Raw genomic sequence first — 23,160 nt, forward strand, 5'->3', positions numbered from 1 at the left:
TTTTGACTCTTGCTGCTTTAGATATCAAGACCAAGATGTCATAGAAAGAATTTGGTCAGATTCCTTTCCTTTCTAATTTTTTTTTCAAATAATTTAGATGATATTGGAATTGTTCTTTGAATATTTGAAAGAATTCACCAGTAAATCCATCCATTTTCCCCCTTATTCATCCTAGATCCATCCCTGATCTCATGATCTGTTTAGTTTGTTTTTCTGGGACTGGGATAACAAGTCTTCTATTTCTTGTTATGTTAGTCTGGGAATTTCATATTTTTATGAATATTTATCCACACCATCTAGCTCATCAGTTTTATTGGTACATAATTAATATAATTTCTTTTTCTTTTATTTCTTCAATTATTGTGAATTCACTCTTTTCATTTTTTAGTATTTTTGTTTCAAAACAGAAAAACAAAATAGAAAAAGGAAAAAAATTGCCATGTGCACAGCAGAACATGAGAGGATTCAAATTATGAGACACTAAATTTCCATTTAAAGGAAAGCCTATATAATATGTAATATTAATATGTAATTAATTAATATGTAATTAATATGTAATATAAATATGTAATTAACATGTAATATAGTTTTTGTATATGTCTTAGCTAGATAGACTCCCAAGTATATTAAACATTCTGTAGTTATATAAAATGAATGGAATTTCTCTTTATGTCTTCCTGCTGGGTTTTATTAGTAGTGTACAGAAATGCTGACAATTTATGCAGATTTATTTTATATCTTTTTTATTTATATAATTTTTATTTATATAATTTTATTTATTTATATAATATGTAATATATTCATAGCCATCCATCTTGTTTTTGCTTCCTTGTAGGTTTTCTTTTGTTCTGTGCTCTGCACTTTTTACTTTATTTTCTTTATCTTTCTCCCCCCCTCCCGGCCCCCCCTCCAAAAAGCCTGAGGTGCAATTTTGTTTGTGGAGGAAATCTGGAGAAGTTAGAGTTTTCTGACTTGCTTTGTCATCTTCCTAGAATAACTCTTTTCATTTTTGATATTAGTAATTTGGTTTCATTCTTTTAAAAAATCAAATGACCTAATGGTTTATCTATTTCATTGATTTTTAAAACCCAGTTCTTAGTTTTATTTAGTAATTAAATAGTTCTTTTGCATTTAATTTTGTTAATCCATTTATTTTTATGATTCCTACTTTGGTGTTTTTTTTTTTTTTTTTTTTTTGATAAAAGAGGTTTATTATTGGATAAGCAAAGTTAAAGTATAGGCGAAGCTAGAGATAAGGAGGGCACTGGACAGAGGGTCCAGTGGACAGAGGGTCCTCACATGGTAGCCATGTTTGGAATCTCTGCCCCTACTTTGGTGTTTAACTTTTCAAAAGTTTTCTCATATTTTAGCTGTATGCCCAATTTACTGATCTTGTCTTGTTTTTTTTTTAATCGATGAAAGGGTTTCAAATCTTTAAAGATATAAAATTGTTTTGCCTCCATTCTAAAAAATTTGGCATGTTGTTTCATTGTTGTCCTTATCTTTCATCAAAGTCTATGGTTCCTATTATTGTTCTGTGATTCACTATTTCTAGGATTAAATAATTTCATTTCTAATTTTATTTTATCATTTCTTCAGCAGTCCTGTATTGAATACAATTTTTATCACATTATGGTCGGTAAAAGATGTGTTTAGTATTTCTGCTTTTCTGTATTTATATTGGAAGGGGGTTATCCCCCAGTAAGTACATGGTCAATTTTTGTAAAGATGCCATACTCAGTTATGAACCATATATTCCTTTCTATTTCTAGTCAATAATTGCCAAACATCTGTCATATCTAACTTTCCTAAAATTTTCTTAAGGTCCTTGACTTCTTTCTTATTTCTGGGTTAGGTTTATTTCTACAAGGGGTACACTGAGGTCCCCTACAATTATAATCTTATCTATTTCTCCCTGTAACTTTTTCCTTTTTATTTAGGATTTTAAATAGCACTTGGTGCATATATGGTTGAATACTGATATTAATCCATGGTGTGTGTGTGTGTCTGTCTCTCTCTCTCTTTCTCTCCCTCTCTTCCCCAGCTTCTCTCCTCTCTTCTCAACCTCCCCAGTTCTGTCAGAGGCACCACCATGCTTCCAGTGTCTCCATCTCGGTTTTATCCCGGCCTCTCTCCTCTCCCCTAACCCACACAGTCAGTTGTCAGCTCTTGCCATTTCTATCCTCACCACATCTCTGGCAACCCCCCCAGGCTCCCCTGGCCTCCAGTCTGTCTTATCAGAACAGTCTCCTCATTGGTGCGGTCCCCCCTACACACTGTGCCTGAGAAATTTCCCTTAAGTGCACATGTGACCATGTGAGTCCCCTGTGTGATCAGCTTCCTGTTGCCTCGAGGATAAAATACACACTCCTCTGTTCAGCACTTAAAGTTCTCCACAAGCGGCTCCAATCTTTCTTTCCCGTCTCCTCACTGGCCCTCCTGGACTGTGTGGTCTGGCCAACCCCAGGTTCTCCCCCGCGGGCCTTTGTGTCGGCTGTCCCCTCTGCCTGGGATCCCCTCCCTCCTTACCTCTGGCTCCTATAGACGCGGCTCAGTACCATGTTCTTCCTGGAGCCTTTTCCGACTCCCTCTCCCTGCCCTGTCTCCAGCTGCTAATGCCCCATCCCTCCCAGACCAGTTTCCACTGAAGACCGTATGGTAGAGGCTTGATTTTTTATTAACTTTATGCTCATTCTGAATTTCTTTTTATATGTACTTGCTGTATCCCCCGTTAGAATGTAAGCTAAAGGAGAAGTTGGGATTGTTTTCTTCTTTGTATTCATATCCCCAGAGACCTGATACCTGGGACATAGTAGGGACTTAATACTTGTGGACTGAAAGGGAGGGAAGGTCATGTATGATTCAATGTATTGAGTTGGGTAGACTTGAGGAGAGCAAGTTCAGAACAGCCGCTCCAAGGATTTAAAAGAAGATCAGTCTTCAGCATAAAAGGCGTCACAAACACACCCGGATCATTTTTATAATTTTTATTGGCCATTTAAAATATATTATCTATTTCATAGTTACAATTTACTTCACGCGTTTGGCAGTGTTGACATAAGTTTGAGATACTTTAAACCAATTACAATATGAGGGGAATTAAAGACAAGCAGGAGAGATCTCATGTGTCAATTTGGAACGTCTGTCATTGCAAAATCTACTCAACTTTTTTTCTGCAGTTCTGAGAGATGTACTTCTAGAGACAATTCTAAAACATCTCAGTTTTCTAGGAAGTGAGAATTTTGCTTAGGATGTACTCAGCCAAATTTCGAATCTATAAAATCTCTTCCTTCTGCCCCCCCCCCCTGCCATTTCTCTAAGCAGGTTCTTGTTTTCATTGCAGTTTTTTTTTTTCATTTTTCTTTTAGGGCAATTTAGATACTTGCTGAAGGCAGATCATTGTATAATTTTTAAGGAAAAAAAAAGGTAGGACAAATTCTTCAAATATCCTAAATAGCTGTGTAAAACTGAGTATGGGGAAAAGGCCGTCGATGGTATAATAAACGGTTCGGTTCTGTTGCTAATACACTCAAACGTTCATTTTCCAGGACTTAAAAATAAATACAATACACAATGAATGTATTTTGGAAAATGTTAATTCGGGCGGCACCATACTCTCTTTTCACAGGAAACTTTAGGCATGTTTTCCACACTTTGCTTATAATCTCAAACCTTAATTGTTTTGAACAGCTGCCATCTTAGCAACATTCTGAAAATGTTGAATTCTATCTTTTAAAAGATTTAAAGTTCTGCACACTACTTCTATAAAACATGCTACAAACCAGTGCGATTCTCGATGCACACAGAAAGATACAAAATGTCACAGAATATGGAAATATTTGCAACATGTAATCTCGTTGTCAAGTTAATTGAAACATAAAACATTCAAAATTTGTGGCTTTCGGCTTTCAGATTCACAAACTAATCCTTGAAGTAGACAATTTAAAAACATTTGCGTTAAAAGGCTTGAAAAGGACCAGTCAGTCATATGAAGTACATAGTGTCTTCTCTGCAGACTCCTCAAAGTAATTTAATAATGACAAACTGTAACAGATTAAGATGCAAATCTATTTATTTTGAAGAGCAGATCTTTAAAAAATTCTTTATAAATGCTAGCTAAAAACATAAGTTATTCCACGAAAACCATTTGATCATTCTAATTACCTTCGAGGGGCATACACAGATGGTGAATTCTGTTCAGGCCAAGACCGGTACGAAATCATTTGCTCAACTTTTGAGTCAAAAGGGTGAATTTATCATTAATATACTCCTAAAAAGACTGCACCCATTCTCTTACCCGCCCCCCCACCCCCCCCAGCCCCCAAAGGAGAAGGCGCTGCAGACATTTTGTCAGAAGCACTGGGCCAAGGCCGATTAGCAAATGCCGCAAACGTTACTCTGAAAAATCACAGTACTGAGGGTTATAAGACACATGTGACAATATTTCAGAAGAATACAAGTAGTCTGAGGTGTACAGTACATTTCTGTCTGTCTCATGAAGAAAGTTTGAAAATGATTGGTACCCTCGCATAGTACTTTAAATGGTATTAATTTCCACATTAAAACAAAATTGTAAAGTTTTTCATTTCACAAAACCACAAATCAAAGCAGGCAATATTTTCAGTAAAAGATTTAGAAGTGTTCTGTGTAACAATACTATGCTCAAAAGAAACACTTGTCATTGAAAAGTCACAAATTCTAAACTATATCAAATCTTTTTTAAGAAACCAAAAACTCCTACCACTTTCTCCAATGTACTTAAAAGGACTCCGACATAAATCTATTTGTCTAGCACGTTGGATGTTCCGGGCCTAGCAGTTACAGATCAAGGCAGTACTTCTTCTGCTTTTCTCGTACTATAAAATCTGGTTAAAAGATCCAGGACTACTTTAAAGCCAATTACGTAGCCAAGACAAGGCTTCGGCCATATAACCTCTAGCTTTTAAGTGACATTTGAGAAAGAGATCTACACATGAATCTCACACAACCATCTCCAGCTATGATCTGAGGCAGAATTTGCCAAATAACCAGAAATGTACAGACTCTACTACCTATTTTTACCTAATTTATTTGATGAGAAAGTACTGAATGGCAACGGCACACAAAACGGCGATGACCGCAAAAGCCACGACCAGGATGAAAGCAAACTGGTCGTCGGTTAAACACCTTTTGTTGTTTTTAATTTCGGCTGTCGTGTCATCCTGGGGCGGGTCTATCTCTTTCTTCTCGGATGCGAATACCGTACTGGGACTGTAAGCTCCCAGTAGTTCCTGGAGCGCTCCGTTTTGTTGATATTGTCGGCCGGCACATACCCGGAATCGATATTCACAGTTGGTTTGGAAATTTGTGAAACAGAAGGAGGTGTCTGGCCCCTTGTATACCTAAAAAAAAAAAGGAGTTTGGAGATAAGAAGGGTCCATTTTCCCAGGGAAGAACCACAATCTCTAATGTCCAGAGTGTATTTACTGTATTTACAGTAAGCAATTCTGCTTACTGACCCAAATATATCTGTGAAAAACTTAATTTCCATTTGTTTGGAGAACGAGCTTTCATAGAGAGGCATATTGTAAACGACAGACCAGAGAGTTAGGAGACGGATTCCCCGGAAGCCTGGGTAACTCTGTGAGGGCTTGATCTCTTGGGGAAAGGAAGAGCTGAGATAAAATTAGGCAAGATGAATTTCCCAGCAGAGTATGTCATATACCAACAAACCCCTTCACCGGGACAAATCTCCCAAATGAGATTTGGCCCAAAGTCAGTTACCTGATCGGCTCCTCTCCCACTGAGGAGCTGGAGAATGTAAACGATGCTGTCTCCTTTTATAGGGGGTAGAGGATCCCACGTAACCTCGCAAAGATTCTCACCCAGCTGAGATATTTTGGGTGCTGGAAAAAAAGGGAGATTCTGTCTAAATTTAAAGGTTCCGCTTTTCTTTCTCTGTTGGAGGGAATCTTCTCGCTAACGAGAACAGGGCTCTCCTATATTCCATTTCCATCCTTTCCAAAGCATTCACATAGAGTTTGTAAGGATCAAAGGAGATCGTATTTGCCATTATTATTCCCGAGAACTACTAGATTTTAAACCAAGGACCTATAGCTTTGAGTCCTGCCTCTGACACACAATGCTTGTGTGACCCTATGTAAGGCATTCATCCCCTAGTGCTCTAGGCAACTTGATAAAACTATGTTGCAGAGAAGGTGCTAATCTGTATTGGGGGAGGAAGGGTTCATACCTGGTATCTTAGAGAACACCAATGAGGCTGCAGGTCCAGCCTGCACGTATTTTCTTCCTATTAGTATCTATATATCTGTTGGGCATTAGAATTACTGCCTAGTTAGAGCCAGGAGCCGACACGAGCAGGGGCTGCTACTGGCATGAAGCACTTGGCTTTGGCTAGCAGAACTCAGGACCAATTTAATACCCTGGTCAGAAATTGGGACAGCACTGGGACGAGCGGGAAAACTGTGTCTAAAGCAATTCGACTAAATTCGTGACTGGGAAAAACCCTTCAAAGCTCATATCCTGCTGGTATTTTCATCTGTTAAGGAATAGTACATTCTGAAAGAAAATATCTTCAAATACTTTGGTGATTTGTGATCTTGTCAATGCGGGTGCTCCCTCCAACAACGCAGAGAGGAACGCCACCCTCTGTGGTTAACAGATTGGCGTTAGCCAAGTTTTTGACCTTTTAGATACCGCGGGCATTTGTTCGGAAAGGATCTGTCTGTTTTCTATACTCCAAAGGGAGCTTTGAAGAAGTCTTACAGATTTAAGCCACTGATACTGACTGACAGCGAGATGACCCTCTGAACCCCAAATCATATGGCACCTTGACACTTACTTGGGGCTGTGCCATCATTGGTGTGGGTACCCTCGCCAGTGACACACAATGTAACCTTTCTATTATTTATAAATGGTGTTCAAGAATCGGACAACAGACTGCCGTTGCACCCATATTTGAAGCCATTTCCTCGTGATAAGCGAGCTCTCCTGGAGCTTGCTGCTGGCTGAGCTTCGGAAAACCCAATCACTTTTCACATCCCTGGTAGTCTCTGGAAGAGGCCTTTTGTCCCACTAGATACATGCCTATTTGAAGGCGCCACATAGAATTATGCTACTCAGTCTTACTGGTGGTTACATTGCCTTGATATCGTTCAAGATTTAAATCTCGGCTGCTAATTTGTATATATTAGGTATGGAAGAACAAACGAAGGTAAGGTTTAAGTCCAAAGTTAAAATACTTACCTTTGAGCGGGGCTGGTGGAGATTTGGTTGTAGTGAAGGTATAGATTTCAGAAAATGGTCCTTCACCAGATTCATTATATGCCTGTATTTTAAAGTTATAAGTAGTACATTCACTCAGTCTTTGAACTTTGTATGTATGACAAGGCCCGTTGAGAAGTGTAACAAATCTGAGAGAAAAACAAAGCAGCGTTATTGAACATTTTAAACTCATCCAGTTCTGCTCACACAAACTCATGGAGATCAATTATTGGGGTAGTTTTCGTCGAAAGGTTTGTATAGTAGAATTCTGTCTTGAAATACATAACTTTGTGTTTCAACTTCTCACACAAATGACATTTTCCCAGAAACTCAGTCACGGTATTTAGCAAGTCGACATCATTTTTGACTCGTTAGCTTTTCAGGTGTTTTGGTTAGCTTTCATTCAAACAGAAGGCAGGGTTTACTCGGTAGAGATATCAACCGACTTAGTTTAGTTTTAAGGTCACATGATACATAAACAGGCCTATAAGTGGTTCTGGCTGTAAATGTCAAGGTATCGGACTTGGTGGTGGAAAAGGATATTTGATATTTATTTGAACCCTGATTACACACTGGACTAATCACCACTAAAGAGAAATTCACAGACTGGGAGGAAAGGAGAGAACAGAACCACAGGGGAGCATTTGTTAGATTTCTCTGGAGTATAAACTTGGAACCTTTCACCTGCTCCTTCTCAGCTGGTGACTTCAGCTCCATCTCCTGAGAGCTCCCTCAAGACTGATCTTTTTCCTCATCTCCAGCTATGTCCTCACCTAGCTGGGGTTCTTTCCCGGTGTCCTGCTGGAAGATGAGGTGGTCCTTCTTGTCAAAGCTAATGCCCCTTCCACCTGTGCCTTTGAATCGCCTCCCCCTTTCTGTTATATCCAGGCCCATCTTCTACCACATCCTCCCTTTGTCTTTGAATCTCCCTCTCTCCTAGTTCCTTCCCCTCTGCCTACAAACAGATTGTCCAAAACCCCATCTCAAGGAAAACTTTCTCTGGAATCCATCTCCTTAGGCCATTATTCTTTCTTCCCCTTCCTAGACCAGTTTTCTGAAAGAGTAGTTTGCACCTCCACCCTAAATCCTTGCTTTCCTTACATTGTTTTTCTCCAAGTTTGCTTAGGAACGCGCCTTTGCAAGTTCTAGTTTTCCTGGTCCCTCCCGGAGCGTTTGACCCCACTTGCTGTTCCCTTCCCTTTCCCGGCTTAATGGGGCTCTCCTAGCTCTTGGAGTTGTCCTCTGCCTCCTCCAATGTGGGTGTCTCTCCCATCTCCTGCCTCCCATCCTTTTCAATGCAAAGTCTTCTCTTCCTCAGTTTGCCAAGAGGACGGAAAAAGAGATGCGAAAGCCAGAGACTTGGTGGTGGGTGGAGATGAGGGTTGTCTTCAAGTGTAGGTGAGGAAACAAGCTGAATGAAACGTCTTCCTCGTGGCCCAGAAGGACAAAACTAGGGGCACTGGGGGGATGTTGAAAAGAGGCAGATTTGGGCTTGATTTGGGGGTGGGGAAACCTGCCAACAGTTCGAGCCATCCCACAGTGCAGCAGGCTGGGTGAGTACCTGTCAGGTTTGGCAGAGGGACAAGATCTCTTTGAGGTCTCACCTTTGAAACCCAGGTAGATGGGAAGTTCTTGAAAGGCAGTTCTAGCACTCCATCCTCTTCCATCTTTGTACTCTCAAGTTCTGAATGCAAAGCAGGAGCTTAAAAGCTGGTTTGAGGTGGGGGGAGGCTTGAGCTTAGAATTTATGAGCTTTTTACTGCTCTCTAACATAATTCATTTAACAGCCAGCCCCCTTCAAGACTCAGCTCAAATGTCACCTCCTCCAAGGAGCTTTTCTGATTCTATCTGTTGTTCATTTGGGGGTAGGGGGATGGGAGAATAGATGTTTATATTTCTAGGCTACTTGGTCTACTATTCGCTCCATTCACATATCACCTTCCTACTTCTAGTGGTTTCTCACATTCACTCAGACTTACACTTTCCCTTTCCTATCCACTTCCTAATTTCCTTGACCTCCTTCAAGTCATAGCTTAAGTCTAAGAATCCTTTCCCAGGTCTCCTTAATCTTAGTACTTCCTTTGGGTGACTAGCCCGAATTTATTCTGTCTCTGCCTCCTTTGTTCATACATGTTTTCAGGTTTTCTCCTCTTTGGACTCCCTTTTTCTCTGTATCCCCAACACCTGCTATACTGCAGGTTTTTAATACATGCTTGTTATTTAGCAACTCACTCCACATTGTATCCATTTGGCCCCCAATGGAATCTCAACTCTGGGTAGGGATGGTTTGGGGGGTGTGTGTGCTTGTAACAGCTATCTCTTGATGCCCTTTCACATGCAGAGCACTACAGGAAATAGGTAAAGAAACATCACAAAATGTCCTTCAAGAGCTTCTACGGTTGAGTGCCAAATTGGGTAATAGAGAACGTATGTAATAGAAGCTCAGAAAATGATGAAATCTTTGTAGGCTGCAATGATCCGAGGGGAAGATTTCAGAGAAGAGATGGGACATGAAGTGGTCTTAAATGATGGGCAGGATTTGTGTGTGTGAGGTGGGGTACAGATAGGCGGTAAAAAGGGTAGGTAAGGTACAGCATATCTGAGGGACAATATGGGATATGAGGGGGAGGATAATGGTTGAGGAGGACTTGAAATTCTAAGCTGAAGAATCCAGACCCTGTCCTATGGCCAATCCAGAACCCTTCAAGGTTCTTCTAATGGCAGTGGGATGATACGATGACAGAGATAAATATGGTTATGAGGCATCGTAGAGGAAAGAAGCCAGGCACAAAGTCATAACAGGGGGAGGCGGGGGATGGAAACACAACAATGGAGGAAACAGACATGATTGTGAAGAATGAATGGGACCAGAGGACTGACTGGTATGAGGGGGTGAGGGGAGCACTCAGATGATTCCAGGTTTTCCAGATTCCGTGACTGGAGCAACGAGATGGCAGGTACGTGAGCTGGGAGCTCTCCCCGTCGTTGTGGAGGCGGTACGATGGCAACACGAGCCGCCCCGTGACATACGAAGGCGGCCCGTGTTGCCTCTCGGTGTTTGTCTCATCGAGGGTCTGCTTCCACTCTAGTCCACCTCAGCTTCGTCTATGCTTACAGGGAGTTAGCTTCACATTCCCTCTTCAGCCTCCCCATACCTCGCTTTCATGCAGTTCTCCTTACGATGACGTTAATGTTCAGTTTCTTTATAAAACTAGTGTCCGGTAGAGCACCGCCTACTATTTGTCTGGAAGCAGGCAGTGAGGTTTCCTTGTGAACTGAAGATGAAACCCCCGGAACACAGGTGGCTCAGAAATGAACACTAAGGACCGATTTACTTATTTTGTTTTACTTCCTGTTCTTCCCCAAGGGACCCCATCCCCATGGCATCACTGATACCAAAAGGGAACTCGGGTTGGAAACCCTAAGGGGGAAAGGATGGAAGTATATATAGGCGGTGGCTAGAAGCCATTGCAAAAAGTAGAAGAATATCAAAGCCCGTACATCTACAAGAAAAATGAACTGAGGGGGTGACAGAACCAACCCCGGGAGCCAGAAAAGCAACGAGGAAACTTTAATCTAGGAATAGCTTTTTCACATATATTAAATAACAAAGGGCTCACCTGCCAGTCTTATCTTCCATTTGCAAGTTGAAGTGTATGGTGTTGGAGAGTGAAATTCTGTTGGGCCCATCACCCCATTTCAGTTTGAGACTCTGGTAGCTGAAGCACACGCATTCAAGGACTGGAGGATCTGGAGGTAGTGGCTTTGTTTTGGCTTTAATCGATTGGCTAAAAGGACTCTGTCCCAAACTATTGAAAGCTTGAATTCTAATTCTAGGTAGGGAAGGAGAGAGAAAATGTTAGTGTATCTTTCTAGGAAGAGAATTACTTTCTCTGTGTGAATGTGACAATTCTGCTGGATATACACCAGTCCCAAAGATTTATAATCCACTTATCTTTCTGAAATTGAGGTCAATTTTTATGAAGGAAAATATGAAGTTTATCATCCTTGGTGAACATACTCAGCCTATATTTCTTTTCCTATCTTCTCAAGATAATTTTGTATCTCAATTCCAGAGTCATTTTCTATGCTCTATCATTAAGCTAGACTTAAATTTGTTTATATGAATTCCGATTCATAAAAAACATAGAAATATAAGAATTTCTTTCATTTGGCTAATATCTAGTCCACTCTCCGTGGACTCAGAAACATATGTTGTGGAGAAAAGAGGCCCTGGTAGGTTCAAATTTCTCTAAAGAAGAATCATTTTTGCTGCTATCATGGACAACAGAGGTGTAAGTCAAAGTGCGGAGAGGAAAAAAAAAACAGCTCAGATTGTGCCTTCACTTCTTCCAATTCTGACCGAAACCAGTCCCACCTACCTTTGGAAGTAAAAATGAGGATTTCCCCCATGTTTCTAAAATTAACACCTAGGTACTGGTTTTTATGATCCTCAAATCTCTGTCAGGATAAATGTGTATAATGACTAAAGGGGCTTTTTGTGGTAGTCACTTACACACGTTACAATTAAAACTCTGTCATAATTTAGGTGATAATGTTCTATAGAATTAACCACCTCCTGAAATATCTACCCTGAAATCATGCCTTTTCAGGACCAATGAATGACATAGGTAGGGTATGCTTGTGTTGGTTTTGTGATCACAGGGTGACACTGGCACAGGACTGGCACAGGGCCGGCCTGGTGTGTGGGCCCTCATCAGAGAGGGAGCTGTGCTCTAAGAGCAAAGAGGAACTGCATTAGCTTTGAAGAAACACGAGATGCACAAAGGTAGAGGGCAAACCAGAGGTTCACAGGGACTCTTTGTGTCCAAACTGTGACAGAGTATTCCGAGCTCGGATTGGTCCGATCAGCCACGGTCGGACACACCGTGACTCGACTGTAACGTAACGGTGTCATTTTGGTCCTCTTCCACTAAGAAGGACAATAACCAACCAATGTGGTATCTAGGGCTTTGAGAAAGCAAGCGAAATAAAACAGGCGAGACCGGTCCTCTCTTTTCTTCAGAGGTATACATGGCAAGTGGACCGAATCTTGGCCAAATGAAAGAAATTCTTGTATTTCTGTGTTTGTTATGAATCTAAATTCATATCAACAGATTTATAGTTGAATGAGAGAGAGTAGAAAGTGACTCTCCAGAATTGAGATACAAAATTATCTTGAGGAGATAGGAAAATAGGACCGAGGGAAAGAAGAATATGCTGGGTAGGGAGAGAGGCCGCGGGGTACGTGGGAAAGGGCATCGGACCAGGATTCAAATCCTGCCCCTGCCCACGTGACATTGGGGAATCTTTTCACTGTTTTGGACATTGTATATAAAATGAAATGGGAGGGGGCCGAGGTTCTTTTCGGCTTGGAATCCATTATCCTGCGATCAATGGAAAATCCTCAGCTTAGCTATATCAATTTCTTAAGTATAAAATGGGGGAGTGGCAGTCAGAAGTATCTTTGAAAAAGACCTGGTGTCAACCCCAAAGCAGCTTAGGAATTGTGAATATGGTTTGTGTTCAAAAGCAAGGGAGATATCGGGAAGGTAGAATGAATGAAATTGAGTAACCGACTGGGGGAAGAGAGAGGGAAGGGTTGAAGGAAGGTTAGTGGTGCCCTTAGTTCCAAGTGCCACATTTTAAGGAAGGTCATAAATAAAGGGGTTACATTCAGAAGACAACCGGTAGGGTCACGGAGCTGGAAAGGGTCATAGAAGTCATCTGGTTGAGGCCCAAGGAAATCACGTGATTTTTCTAAGGTCTCCAAATCATGGTACGTGAGGGTTGGCCATAGGACTGCTAGGGTTAAGGTGACTGTGGATAGCCGAGGTAACTGCTGCACGGTTGTAGTGTGGCCACTGTGAGCTCATCTTCTACATCTGAACAGTTGACACCAGGTTTAGTACTTGACCGTTTGCCACGTTTTACATACATTATCTCATTCGACCTTCCCAGTGCTCCAATGAGGTGGGTGGTATATTCTCCTCATTTTCCAGATGAGGAAACCGAGCTCCGAGATGTGAAATGAGGGGCCCGGAGTCACGGAGTTAGGAAGTGACAAGCCCGGGCCTCTCTGGACTCCAAGTCCTCTTTCTACCATTCAGTGCCGCAGTCACATAATGAGTCTAGCCCCCCTCGCCCCCTGCTGTGAACTTCCTTTTCCCTCAATAGATGCTAAATGGGGAGAAGAAAACAAAGAATACAGAAGCCCAGCCAGATGGCGTTCCACAATAGAGGGGACTAATAAGTTGTTCGTGACAGCAGGTGTCCAATGTACTTCACATTATTGAAATACAAATGTACAACAGAACCAGGCAGTCCCGAGGCATCTGTAAATAGAAAGGCCCCAAGTAACACGAGAGACTTACCTATACACAGTGTCTGGCTGCAGGTTTTCTAAGGTATAGCTGGTGACTCTATCAACAGTTACAATCTGTCTGTCTCCATATTCTATGTTATATCCGGTGATCTCTGATCCGTGGCAGTTGGGTTCATCCCACTGCAGAGCAAGGCAAGTGGATGCCAAAGGAAGCGGGATCTTGCCTTCCAGTAGTCGCGGCAGTGCCATTGCTCCTGGCACTGAGGCCGGTGTTGTTACTATGCCCGTTCCCCCAAACATGCCAATTCCAGCCATATTCACAGCCTGAAAAGGAGTTGCTTTTTAAAATCCACCAGGAGCTTACTGGGTTTTGTTCCTAAATCTTCCAACGTTAAAAAAAAATTATCTCGCTGTGAACCCAAACTCTTAATCCCCAGTGCTCAATAGAATACATAAGAGAGCTGACAAGCTGTTTACAGATTGAATAGCTCGATCAGTGAAGCACATACACATGGGTAATTAAGGCTGAAAAACTTCCTTTTCAGTCTTATTTTGGAACTTCTGATCTATTCTCCAGCCACCATCATATTCCCAAGCTAAGCATAATAAGCTAAGCTCTTCTTTCCTATAAAATCCTCCCCATTATGAAATGATGGGTGGCTGTTTCGATGTCTGACAGAGAGAAGAATGCCCAGGAAATGGTTTTTCTCTTAATTAGGGTCCCAGGGCCCTAGCAGACCTCCTGAGAAACGTAGACATGTGGGAGCAGGAATGAAGGAGTAATGAGTTGGCCTTTGGGACCTTTGATCTTCCAATCAAGTAGAAAAAAATCTTTCTGTGTTTATACTCTTAATGCATTCATGTCTTACACATATAGGAAATGCCCCAACTGAAACGACTACCTAATCTCACATGGCTTTCTTCACTTCTGAGGTTGGAACGGCGTGGCTTCGTGCCTTCTAGGGGAAGCCCTGCTCTGCTTTATTTCCCGGTGCTTCGAGTCGCGAGGCACCTCTGGGCCGCAGTTTGGCTGGAATGGAGGAGTGTGTGTAGGAGACAGAGCTGGAACGGCAGGCTGGGGCCAGCTGGTGGAGGCCAGACTCAGGAAGAGCTTAGACGAAACTAATGAGGGATTCTGAACACGGGAGGGATCTTTATCTCCTTACTTCCTGAGCAGCTACTTGGGAAAGACACTAAGGGGAATATAATGATTAGTTCAAGGCCCACTGGGAAAAATTCTGCTGTGGAACCTGAGAAGGGAGACTAAAGGGCAGGAACAAACATCTCTAGTGCCTTGAGGTTATTGGGGATGGGTCCTCAGCTCTCTCTTCTCTGCTTCTCCATACCTCAGCAAGTCTGCTGCCCTCAATGGTAATTCCAGTAGATCACTCTAGCAGTGGGCAGAGGAGGGCTATAGACAGGTTAGCACTGGGATCAAGTGAATTCTAATTCTGGAGGGAAACGTCACTTGGTTGTAGTTACCTGTACTCTGCAAAAATAGGTAGTTGCCGGAGTAAGACCTTTTACTTCATAGTTCAAACAAGGGCCGGTGTAGATTACGTGCATCGCTCCTTCTAGTTTGCCCCACTCCAGTCTGTAATCACAGATTTCGGCACCATTGCACATAGGAACCTGAAAGACAGACCAAACACAAAACGTGAGAGCCTCAGCAGGGTGCTAGAGAGATGCTTCCCTCTAGAGACTTACTACGGCCTTATAATCACCAGAAATGCAAATCGACCCAAGGGGCCAGACCGACTGGTGGGCCTATAAGATGGCAGCCTGGCCCTTGTACTCAGAGCTTATACTCGGCAGGAATGGGAGAGATGAGAAAATGAGGGTAGGAGTTTGGAGGTTTTAGATTCTATGAAAGCCTTTAGAATTAAGTCTTAAAGGAAAGGAGAAAGAGATGTGGTTTGCGAGGCAGGAGACAGCATTTTAGCCCAAGGAAAAACACCCTGGCTGATGGCTGAGGCACAAAGCTGCGGAGCATTTCAAGGAAGAGCCTGCCTGAGGACGGGTAGGCCAAGGCAAAGGCCAGCAGAGAAACATTGGGGAATAGGGCCAGGATTCTTCCCTAAGTTGGGAAATGAGGGGGGGTAGGGTGCTGCACTAATCTTTGCTCATTTTCTATAAGCTGCTCCAAGAATCTCAAAGTGATGCCTGAACTTGGAGGAAGCAGGGCACTAGTAGGAACAGTCTTAGAATCAGACTCCGAAAAGTCTGGTACTCTGGGTCTTTACTCAGTCGCTGTCTGGGTGATGGTGGCCAAGTCATTTTGTTCTTCCCAGTCTCAATTTTCTCATCTCTATATGGATGGAGGAGATGGGGGTAATAAGATTTTTTTCTGTTGCCCACTCCTTTTTCAGTTGTGTGGTCAATTCTTCGCAATCCCATTTGGGATTTTCTGGGCAGAGACCCTGGAGTGGTTTGCTATTTCCTCTTCCAACTCATTTTATAGAGGAGGAAACTGAGGCAAACTGGGTGAAGTGATTTGCCCACCAGAGTCACAGAGATAGGAAGTGTCTGAGGCTGGATTTGAAACTCCGGAAGAAGAGGCTTCCCATCTCCAGACCGGGCAGTCTATCCCCTGTACCCCCTAGCTGCCCTTTTGTAATAAACCAAAACTATAATTCTGTTAGCCATACATCGCGAAGAAGCCAGTGACCAAAAACGGGGCACTTGGTGGAGTAGCAAAGAATTGGAAATAAGAGTCTCACTGTTTGGGAAATGGATAAACTAATTGTGGTACATGATGATATTGAAGTATTACTGTGCAGTCAGAAAGCTAAAGACAAAGATTTCAGACACACAGGGCAAGACAAATGAAGTGATGCAGAGGGAAGAAAGCAGAACTAGTGGTCAGCACCCACCAGGGTCCGAACGATACAAACAGAAGGTCACTGCTGAAAAAGCTGTTACTGCATGCTCTGTCACTTGCACGACCAACCTGGGACCCAAAGAAGGGCTGAGCAAATGCTTTTGAGACCATGGGTGGGGGGGTTATATCCTGCTCTATCCCTGACTATGGGCACACTTACTTGCTGTGTTGGTTAATTTAACCTGAATTTTTGAGCTCAAAAGTTTTTTTCAACTTCTTTTTTCGTTTCCAAGGGAAGCTTCCTAGAAGGCCATGTTGAGCAATAAAGGTGACATAAAAACAACCAAAAAACTATCTATCAAGAGAAATGAAAACGAGGAGCTCCCTAGCAGAGCAAAATCTCATGATCTCATGAAGCTTGGGCACATTGTTGCATAGAGAACCAAAGAGAGTTAAAATATTTTGATGTAGCAACTCGGGAATCTCTTCTGGTCTCGATTTTGCCAAAGGCAAGAGCCTTCTTTGGGTCTCAGTTTCTCTTTCTGAAGAAGGAAGGGCCTTTCCAGCTCTCACCTGCTCTGGGAGGGACACAGAGGCCATTCTAGCAGTAATAAGGAGAGGTGCTTAGAGTGTGTTAAAAGAAGGGTGAGAATGAAGAAAGAGGTGATGCTTGAGAAATAACATGCAGACAGAACCGGGACCGGCTGTTAATCAGCCAGAGACATGGGGAGCCAAGAGGGGCAGGGGGCAAAGACTGACTTAAGTTGCCTGATTATTCTATCGGCTGACATGAACTGTCATCACCGAATTCAGGGCCACTATCCCTATTGATTCCCTGACCCTAATTGAAGAGCAGTCATTTGGCACAAATCATTCTCTTAAAGTAACGGGCTAATCAAGTCCTGGGAGACAGAAAGCTTTCCATTTAAAAAGAAACCCGACTCTAGGAAGTACAGTTAATGAGTTAATTAGTGAACCTTTGGAAATCTTCCGAGTATAGATAAGTCACTTTGTGTTCTCTAAATAGGGTTGAAAATTGATTTACAGAATTATTTTCTCCTTTAGACCCAAGAAATCATTTTGTCTAATTTCCGCAAACCTGGGAGGATTAAATGATTTGGTCCAAGTCTCACAGTTCTAAAGGTGGGCCTCACACCCAGGTGGCAACTTCCAGGCCCTGCTTCTTTCTATTCACCACATCACTACCTGTCTATAATTAGTCTGGCCCCAGGATTACACCAAATCCCCACCTTGACAATCAGGCAGGAGCCAAGCAGTGAACACCAAGCTTGCCTCGTGTGGCTTTTTTTTTTTTGTTTTTTTAATCAAATCAGTATTACCTTGGCTGCTGCGAAAGGTGGGGCCGATTCACTACCCTACTCCCCACAGGCCACTAGATGGCGCTGCAGTGGACAGAAGAGGGGCTTGCAGTTTCAACCTGGCCTCAAACACTTACTGGCTTGTGGGATCCTGGCCTTAAGCTCTGTTTGCTGCTGTTTCTTAACCATGAAGTAGGGGTGATGATAAGGTCTGATTTAAAAGATAGTTGGGAGAATTGTAGGAGAGATTTTGTAAAAGTGCTTGATGTGGAGCCTAGTACACAGTAGGCACTCAATCAATGTTGGTTTCCTCCCTGAGGCTCCCAGAGTCCTGGAGCTTCCGAGTTGGAGGCTGCTCCCCTGTGCCCATTAGTTTCAGGGCCCATCCTTCCAGCCCCTCTTGACTGTTCCTCCTTCCCGTCACATTACGCCATCAGCAATTTCTAGTTTATTGTTGAGTCTTTCAAATGAAAGCCACCCCCCCCCCCCACTCCTGCTGGAAGTGACTTTGGCTCTATTTTCTATCTGTATGTGTACATGCTATTTCTCCCCGATGGAACACAGGCTTCTTGAGCAGAGGGAATGTTTCATTTTGTCTTTGTATCTCCTAGCATGGTGCCTGGCAACTAATAAATGCTCGTTAAATTGGATTGTTAAGCTTGGAGCAGAGGGGATTTAATTTTTTCCCTGCTATTCAGTAAAGCCTCCATTAACGTCCTACTTAAAGGTAACCCTGGGGTCTTTTTAAAGGGCTACATAAATGTCAGTTATTCCTCCTCTCGGAGGCTGTACCAAGTTCAAATCGGGGCCTGGTGTCGGACCGTACGAAGGTCATCTGGGAAGTAGACCAGCTAAGTCCGACCGAGTCGGCTGCAGCACAGTGTATTTTGCACCCATGACATCTTTTTGAAGTCATCACCTAAAATGCGAAGGGGGTGCTCTAACCAAATTCACGAACTGGGAAGTAATTATTGCAGCAAGAAAGCAGGCTGTGAGTCACAAAGGGACACTGGAGCCCATCGAATCCAATCTTTATCTCAACAAGGATCTCTTCTAGAAAATCCTGGGTCTTAGGGCAGCCCATTCTTTTTTGGGCTACCTCAAATCATCAGGCCCCTTTTTTGTTGTTGAACCTTAAGCCTCAATTGGGATTTTTACATTTTCTACCTCTTACTCTTACTTTAGTCCCTTGGGGCCAAGAAGACCCAGTCTAGTCTTTTTCAGGTGACATCCCTTCAAATACCTGAGGACATCTATCAGTTCTCCTGACTTTTTTCCTCAGGTGGCATGGCCCAGGCTTTTTCTACTGTAGATCCCCTCCCAGAGTCCTTCCTAAAATATGGCTCAGAGAAGGGGGCCCATTACCTCCTCATCCCTGGAAGCAGCCCGATGTCACCGTCGCATTCTGAGGCAGCCGTGTCCCACGGCTGCCTCCTGTGGAGCTCTCGCACCATCAGAGTTCCTAGATCTTGTCGTCTGTTCCTCTCCTTTCCCTTCCCACCCGGTGGTACCTGTGAGTCTGAGTTTTTGAACTCATCGATTGGCCTCTATTATACTTATCTTTCTGAAGTATCATCTTAACAGACAGGACTTATTGTTCTAACTTGCCCAGACCTTTTTGCAGCCCATCAGCATCAGTGTCTTAACCAGCCCGCCGAGCTGCATAACCAGCAGATGAGGCCCGCGTACGTGCAATGCTTGTGAGGGTTGAATTAAAGAATGCTACCTTTCCTCATCCCTATAAGAAGCATTCGAGAAACCTAATGAATTCTTAGGAGGATCAACTCCGCAGTGGAACCCCTGAACAATTCATTTGGAGGGTATTTCCTTTCTCCGGTTTGAGGGCTGACTTAGCTGCAGCTAAAGTCCTTCTTCATGATTTTTCTTTTGGTCCAGATCAGTGATTGGCTAGCAGTCTCCTCCACATTCAACTTGAAAACTCCTGTGTGATCTCTTCTGGAAGAGAAGTGCTCACAGGCACTGGGAGCTTAAAGGGGCTTGGCCCTGGTCAGGTCCAATCAGAGATAGAACTTGAATTCGGCTCTTCTTGACTGCAAGACTGGCTCTAACCAGGGTGCCCCTAAAGTCTCTATACTTTTAAGTTTTAATGACTAGAGCAGTAGAAATGCTACCAACTGACAAAAAGTTTGAAAAGTTATTTGCATTTGGAAAATGTTGCCATTTCTTATGAAAAGTCAACACATTCGCCATCTGGGGCTATCCCTTTCTTTCTCAGTCAGTTTTCACACGCTTTTGTCAGCTGCTGCTCAGTGATTGCATTTCTAATCCTAGCCTTAAGGTCACCTGAAGAACAAGGATTTGATGGATAGGTGAGAGTTTTGACATGACTCCACAAGAAAAAGACTAATCAAGCCGGGATTAGGAGAGGATGTCCTCTCACCCGGCTACCTCAATCACCTGATGGAGCGACATTGGACTCAGGAGAGGACATCCTCTCCTAATCCCGGGTTTATTAAAGTGTCAGAACATATCCCACACATAATGCATAATGACAGCACATCCTGAAAAATGGAGCATCCAGATTTCCCCAAACTAAATCACCCAAAGTAAAAGACATCTAAATGATTAAACTTTCCCATTTTGGAAAGTGTAGCATTTATACTTTGGAAACTATTAAAGTTGAAAACTGCACTAAGAGTGGGCATAACCTAAGTAAACAAATACATGTTAATGTTTTGGTTGAGATCTTCATTCGACACACACTTATTCAGTGCCTAATAGGTACCAAGCAGTATGTGCTGGTAGCTGTGGGGCATATAATAATGGCCAAGTCATTCTCTACCTTCCAGGTGTGAGAGAGGACAATCCTCGAGGGTTTTTTTTTTGGCTTTAAATCCTACCATCTTACAAGTGCTTTAAGAAAGTTAGGAACAGAGCGAGAGGGGACTAGCATGATTTTTTTTTAAACAAAAGGGTTATCGGTCCCAAACATCTCCTGAAGTTCTATTCTCTGTCATAACGAATGAATAAAAAAAGCACTTGTGGAGGGCTTATGATGGACAAAGCACTGGGGATGCACAGGACTTTCAAATAAGCCAAGAGGACAAAACTCTCCAATCCAAACATCCTTTCATGGATCTGTGACCTGGTATTCTGCCCACTGCTGTAATAGAGCATGACCCTTTAATGCCTCGCTCTCCTTTGTGATTCTTGTCCGTAGCCTACACGAGGGATCCACCTAAAATGCCTCTCTCTAGCTCTCTTGCCAAGGAATGGCCGCCAGAGGGGCGATGAATTTTCTCCTTGGTTTTCCCTTGTTCTCTCTAGGTTCCTGACTCAGCTTTTTCTAAGCATAAGCTTTTCAAGATTACCGGTCATCATCAGCTAATACTTGCCATTTACTATTAAATTAAGGTACTCTGTCTTTGCTGTGAACCCTCCGCTAAAGTCTGGAGAGAAAGAATCACATCTAATTTAGTTGAACAAAAACCCCCCAAAGCCAAACAACTGCTCCCTAATCTGATTACTTCCACAGTCTTCCCCTGGCTGTTGCTAGCCAGCCACATTCTTCCTACAAAATTAAATAGCTTTGAAGGCAACTCCAAGAGAGGAATTTAAAGAATGTTTTGAGTATTGTTAGAATAAGTATCCAGGATGCATTCTGGTATGTTTGTTAGAAACAACAAAACAAATGCCACCCAAACAAAACAAAACAAAAAGCAAATAAATTCCCCCCCCCCCAAGACCCGAAGACAAAAACACACACAAATCTCATTACTTTATAACCCATCCCTTAGTCATCTTAGGTCGAAATTAGAATTACGTGTCTTTTGGGGACAATGCTAATTCTTCCCACCGTGAGATTCTGCAGCGATCTGGCTTTGGCATCTCAGCTGGAGGACTCGAATATTTTAATCGGTTTATTTACTGATACAACCGAGTCCATTTCCCAAATTTATTACCCAGCTCAAACCTGAACTGGAAGGCGGGGTGAGTGCCAAGGCTTTGGCATCCTTAATTCCATGGCTTCCTTGTCTGGCGGGGGGTGGGGCGGGGGAGAAGTTCGAGGAAGAAGAGTCTGGACCCTGAAATCCAAACCTTGACTTTTGGGCCTTAGAGAAAGCCCCAGACCTCAAGGGGATCTTCTAAGAGGACCACTTGGCTCTTCCTGGAGCCACACACAGAGAAGAAAGCTCGACAACCTACCTCCCAGCTGACGGCCACACTGGTAGCAGTCTTACAGGTTAACAGAGGGATGCCGCACTGATCGGGAGGTCCTGGGGCTGTGGAGATCTGAGATTTGGCCGAGTAGGGTCCAAACTACAAAAAGGAGGAAGAGCGGCATAAAAGAAAGTTCATGCCACTTAAAGGAGAAATCCAAATGGGTCGGAATGGAGCGGAGCACTTACCCCTGTCTTGTTGGCTGCTTTAATCCAGAAATTGTAGGTCCTCCCAGGAAGCAGATTGCTCACTGTGCACCTCAAGCCTGGGCCTTGGTAGACCCTTCTGCACTCTGCTTGGTCAGACTCGGCCATGTCTACTACATAGTCAATTATTTCAGCTCCCCCATTCACAACGGGAGGAGCTAGGAAATGACAGAGTAAGTATTTAAAAAACACTTTTAATACTTTGTTTTTTAAAATAGTTTTTAGGGCTCTCTGAGAAATCATGATGAAGAATTCTAAGTGATTCTAGCTCATTAAAAGGTCAGCTAATGCCATGGGAAATTTCAGATTGGGTTCAGTTGAATTTCACAGAGAGGCAGCTTGATGTATCTGCAGGAAGACCTGGCTCCCTCGATGCCTGCCTGCTGTGGAGAAATGGCCAAACCTCTCTCTGGGACCCAGGCAACTCTCAAAGACTATGGATCTCAAGAATGGGTATGCATGCATTGCCAGAGTCACTTTTTCAATGGAGAGGGAGCTTCCAACAACTGATGAAATGGATTACCACAAAGCTGCACATATTTTTATACCCTTTCCAGGCATTCTCCCTCCCTCCCCCCCGCCCCCCCACAAGAACAATTGCTGAAGACATGAGAGCTTTTTAAAAAAATCTATAGAAAAGGCCTCTCATTTAAGAAAATGAAGATACTTTGGCCTAAGTTGACATCACTGGATCACCGGTTAGTAGGCCAGCTGGGCTCAAGAGCTCCATCCCCCTAACTCCTGGCTGAGGTTGCCAGCACTGTCCACTATAAGTCGCCTAACTCATAATTCTTAGCAACAGAACTATTTGCTAAGGTCATATAAAGTATATTCATTACTGCAAAAGGGCAGGCGATGAGCCCTTTCCTTAGTGCTTAAGGACAGACCTGCTATTATAATTGAAAGTACAATCACCCAGGTATGCTTTTATTTTGAACAAATCCCATAGACAAACATCAGCATTTACCAAGTGGATAAAGCGGGAGCGGTGGTTCACATCACAAAAGGAACCCTCTCTTTCAGTTTAACCCTAGTTAACTGAAG

General features: G+C 43.0%; 1 protein-coding gene across 5 annotated transcripts in view; it reads right to left on the minus strand.

Annotated features, from left to right (window-relative positions):
- Window positions 1-2,972: 2,972 nt before the first annotated feature.
- LOC127542403 (fibronectin type-III domain-containing protein 3A-like) overlaps window positions 2,973-23,160 on the minus strand; it is a 77,747-nt gene continuing 57,559 nt past the window's right edge. For 4 of the 5 annotated variants that reach the window (XM_051967959.1, XM_051967961.1, XM_051967960.1 and 1 more), the window contains exons 19-26: window positions 22,099-22,274; window positions 21,896-22,009; window positions 15,071-15,220; window positions 13,638-13,912; window positions 10,884-11,096; window positions 7,246-7,412; window positions 5,764-5,885; window positions 2,973-5,381 (exon numbers count right to left, since the gene is read on the minus strand). In XM_051967959.1, the coding sequence (XP_051823919.1) occupies window positions 5,067-5,381; window positions 5,764-5,885; window positions 7,246-7,412; window positions 10,884-11,096; window positions 13,638-13,912; window positions 15,071-15,220; window positions 21,896-22,009; window positions 22,099-22,274 (1,532 nt within the window). In that variant the 3' untranslated portion in view covers window positions 2,973-5,066. The remainder of the gene's footprint in view (window positions 5,382-5,763; window positions 5,886-7,245; window positions 7,413-10,883; window positions 11,097-13,637; window positions 13,913-15,070; window positions 15,221-21,895; window positions 22,010-22,098; window positions 22,275-23,160) is intronic. The other variant, XM_051967962.1, reaches the window with a different exon arrangement.

The sequence above is a fragment of the Antechinus flavipes genome, chromosome X (genome assembly GCF_016432865.1).
Source record: "Antechinus flavipes isolate AdamAnt ecotype Samford, QLD, Australia chromosome X, AdamAnt_v2, whole genome shotgun sequence".
Lineage (NCBI taxonomy): Eukaryota > Metazoa > Chordata > Mammalia > Dasyuromorphia > Dasyuridae > Antechinus > Antechinus flavipes.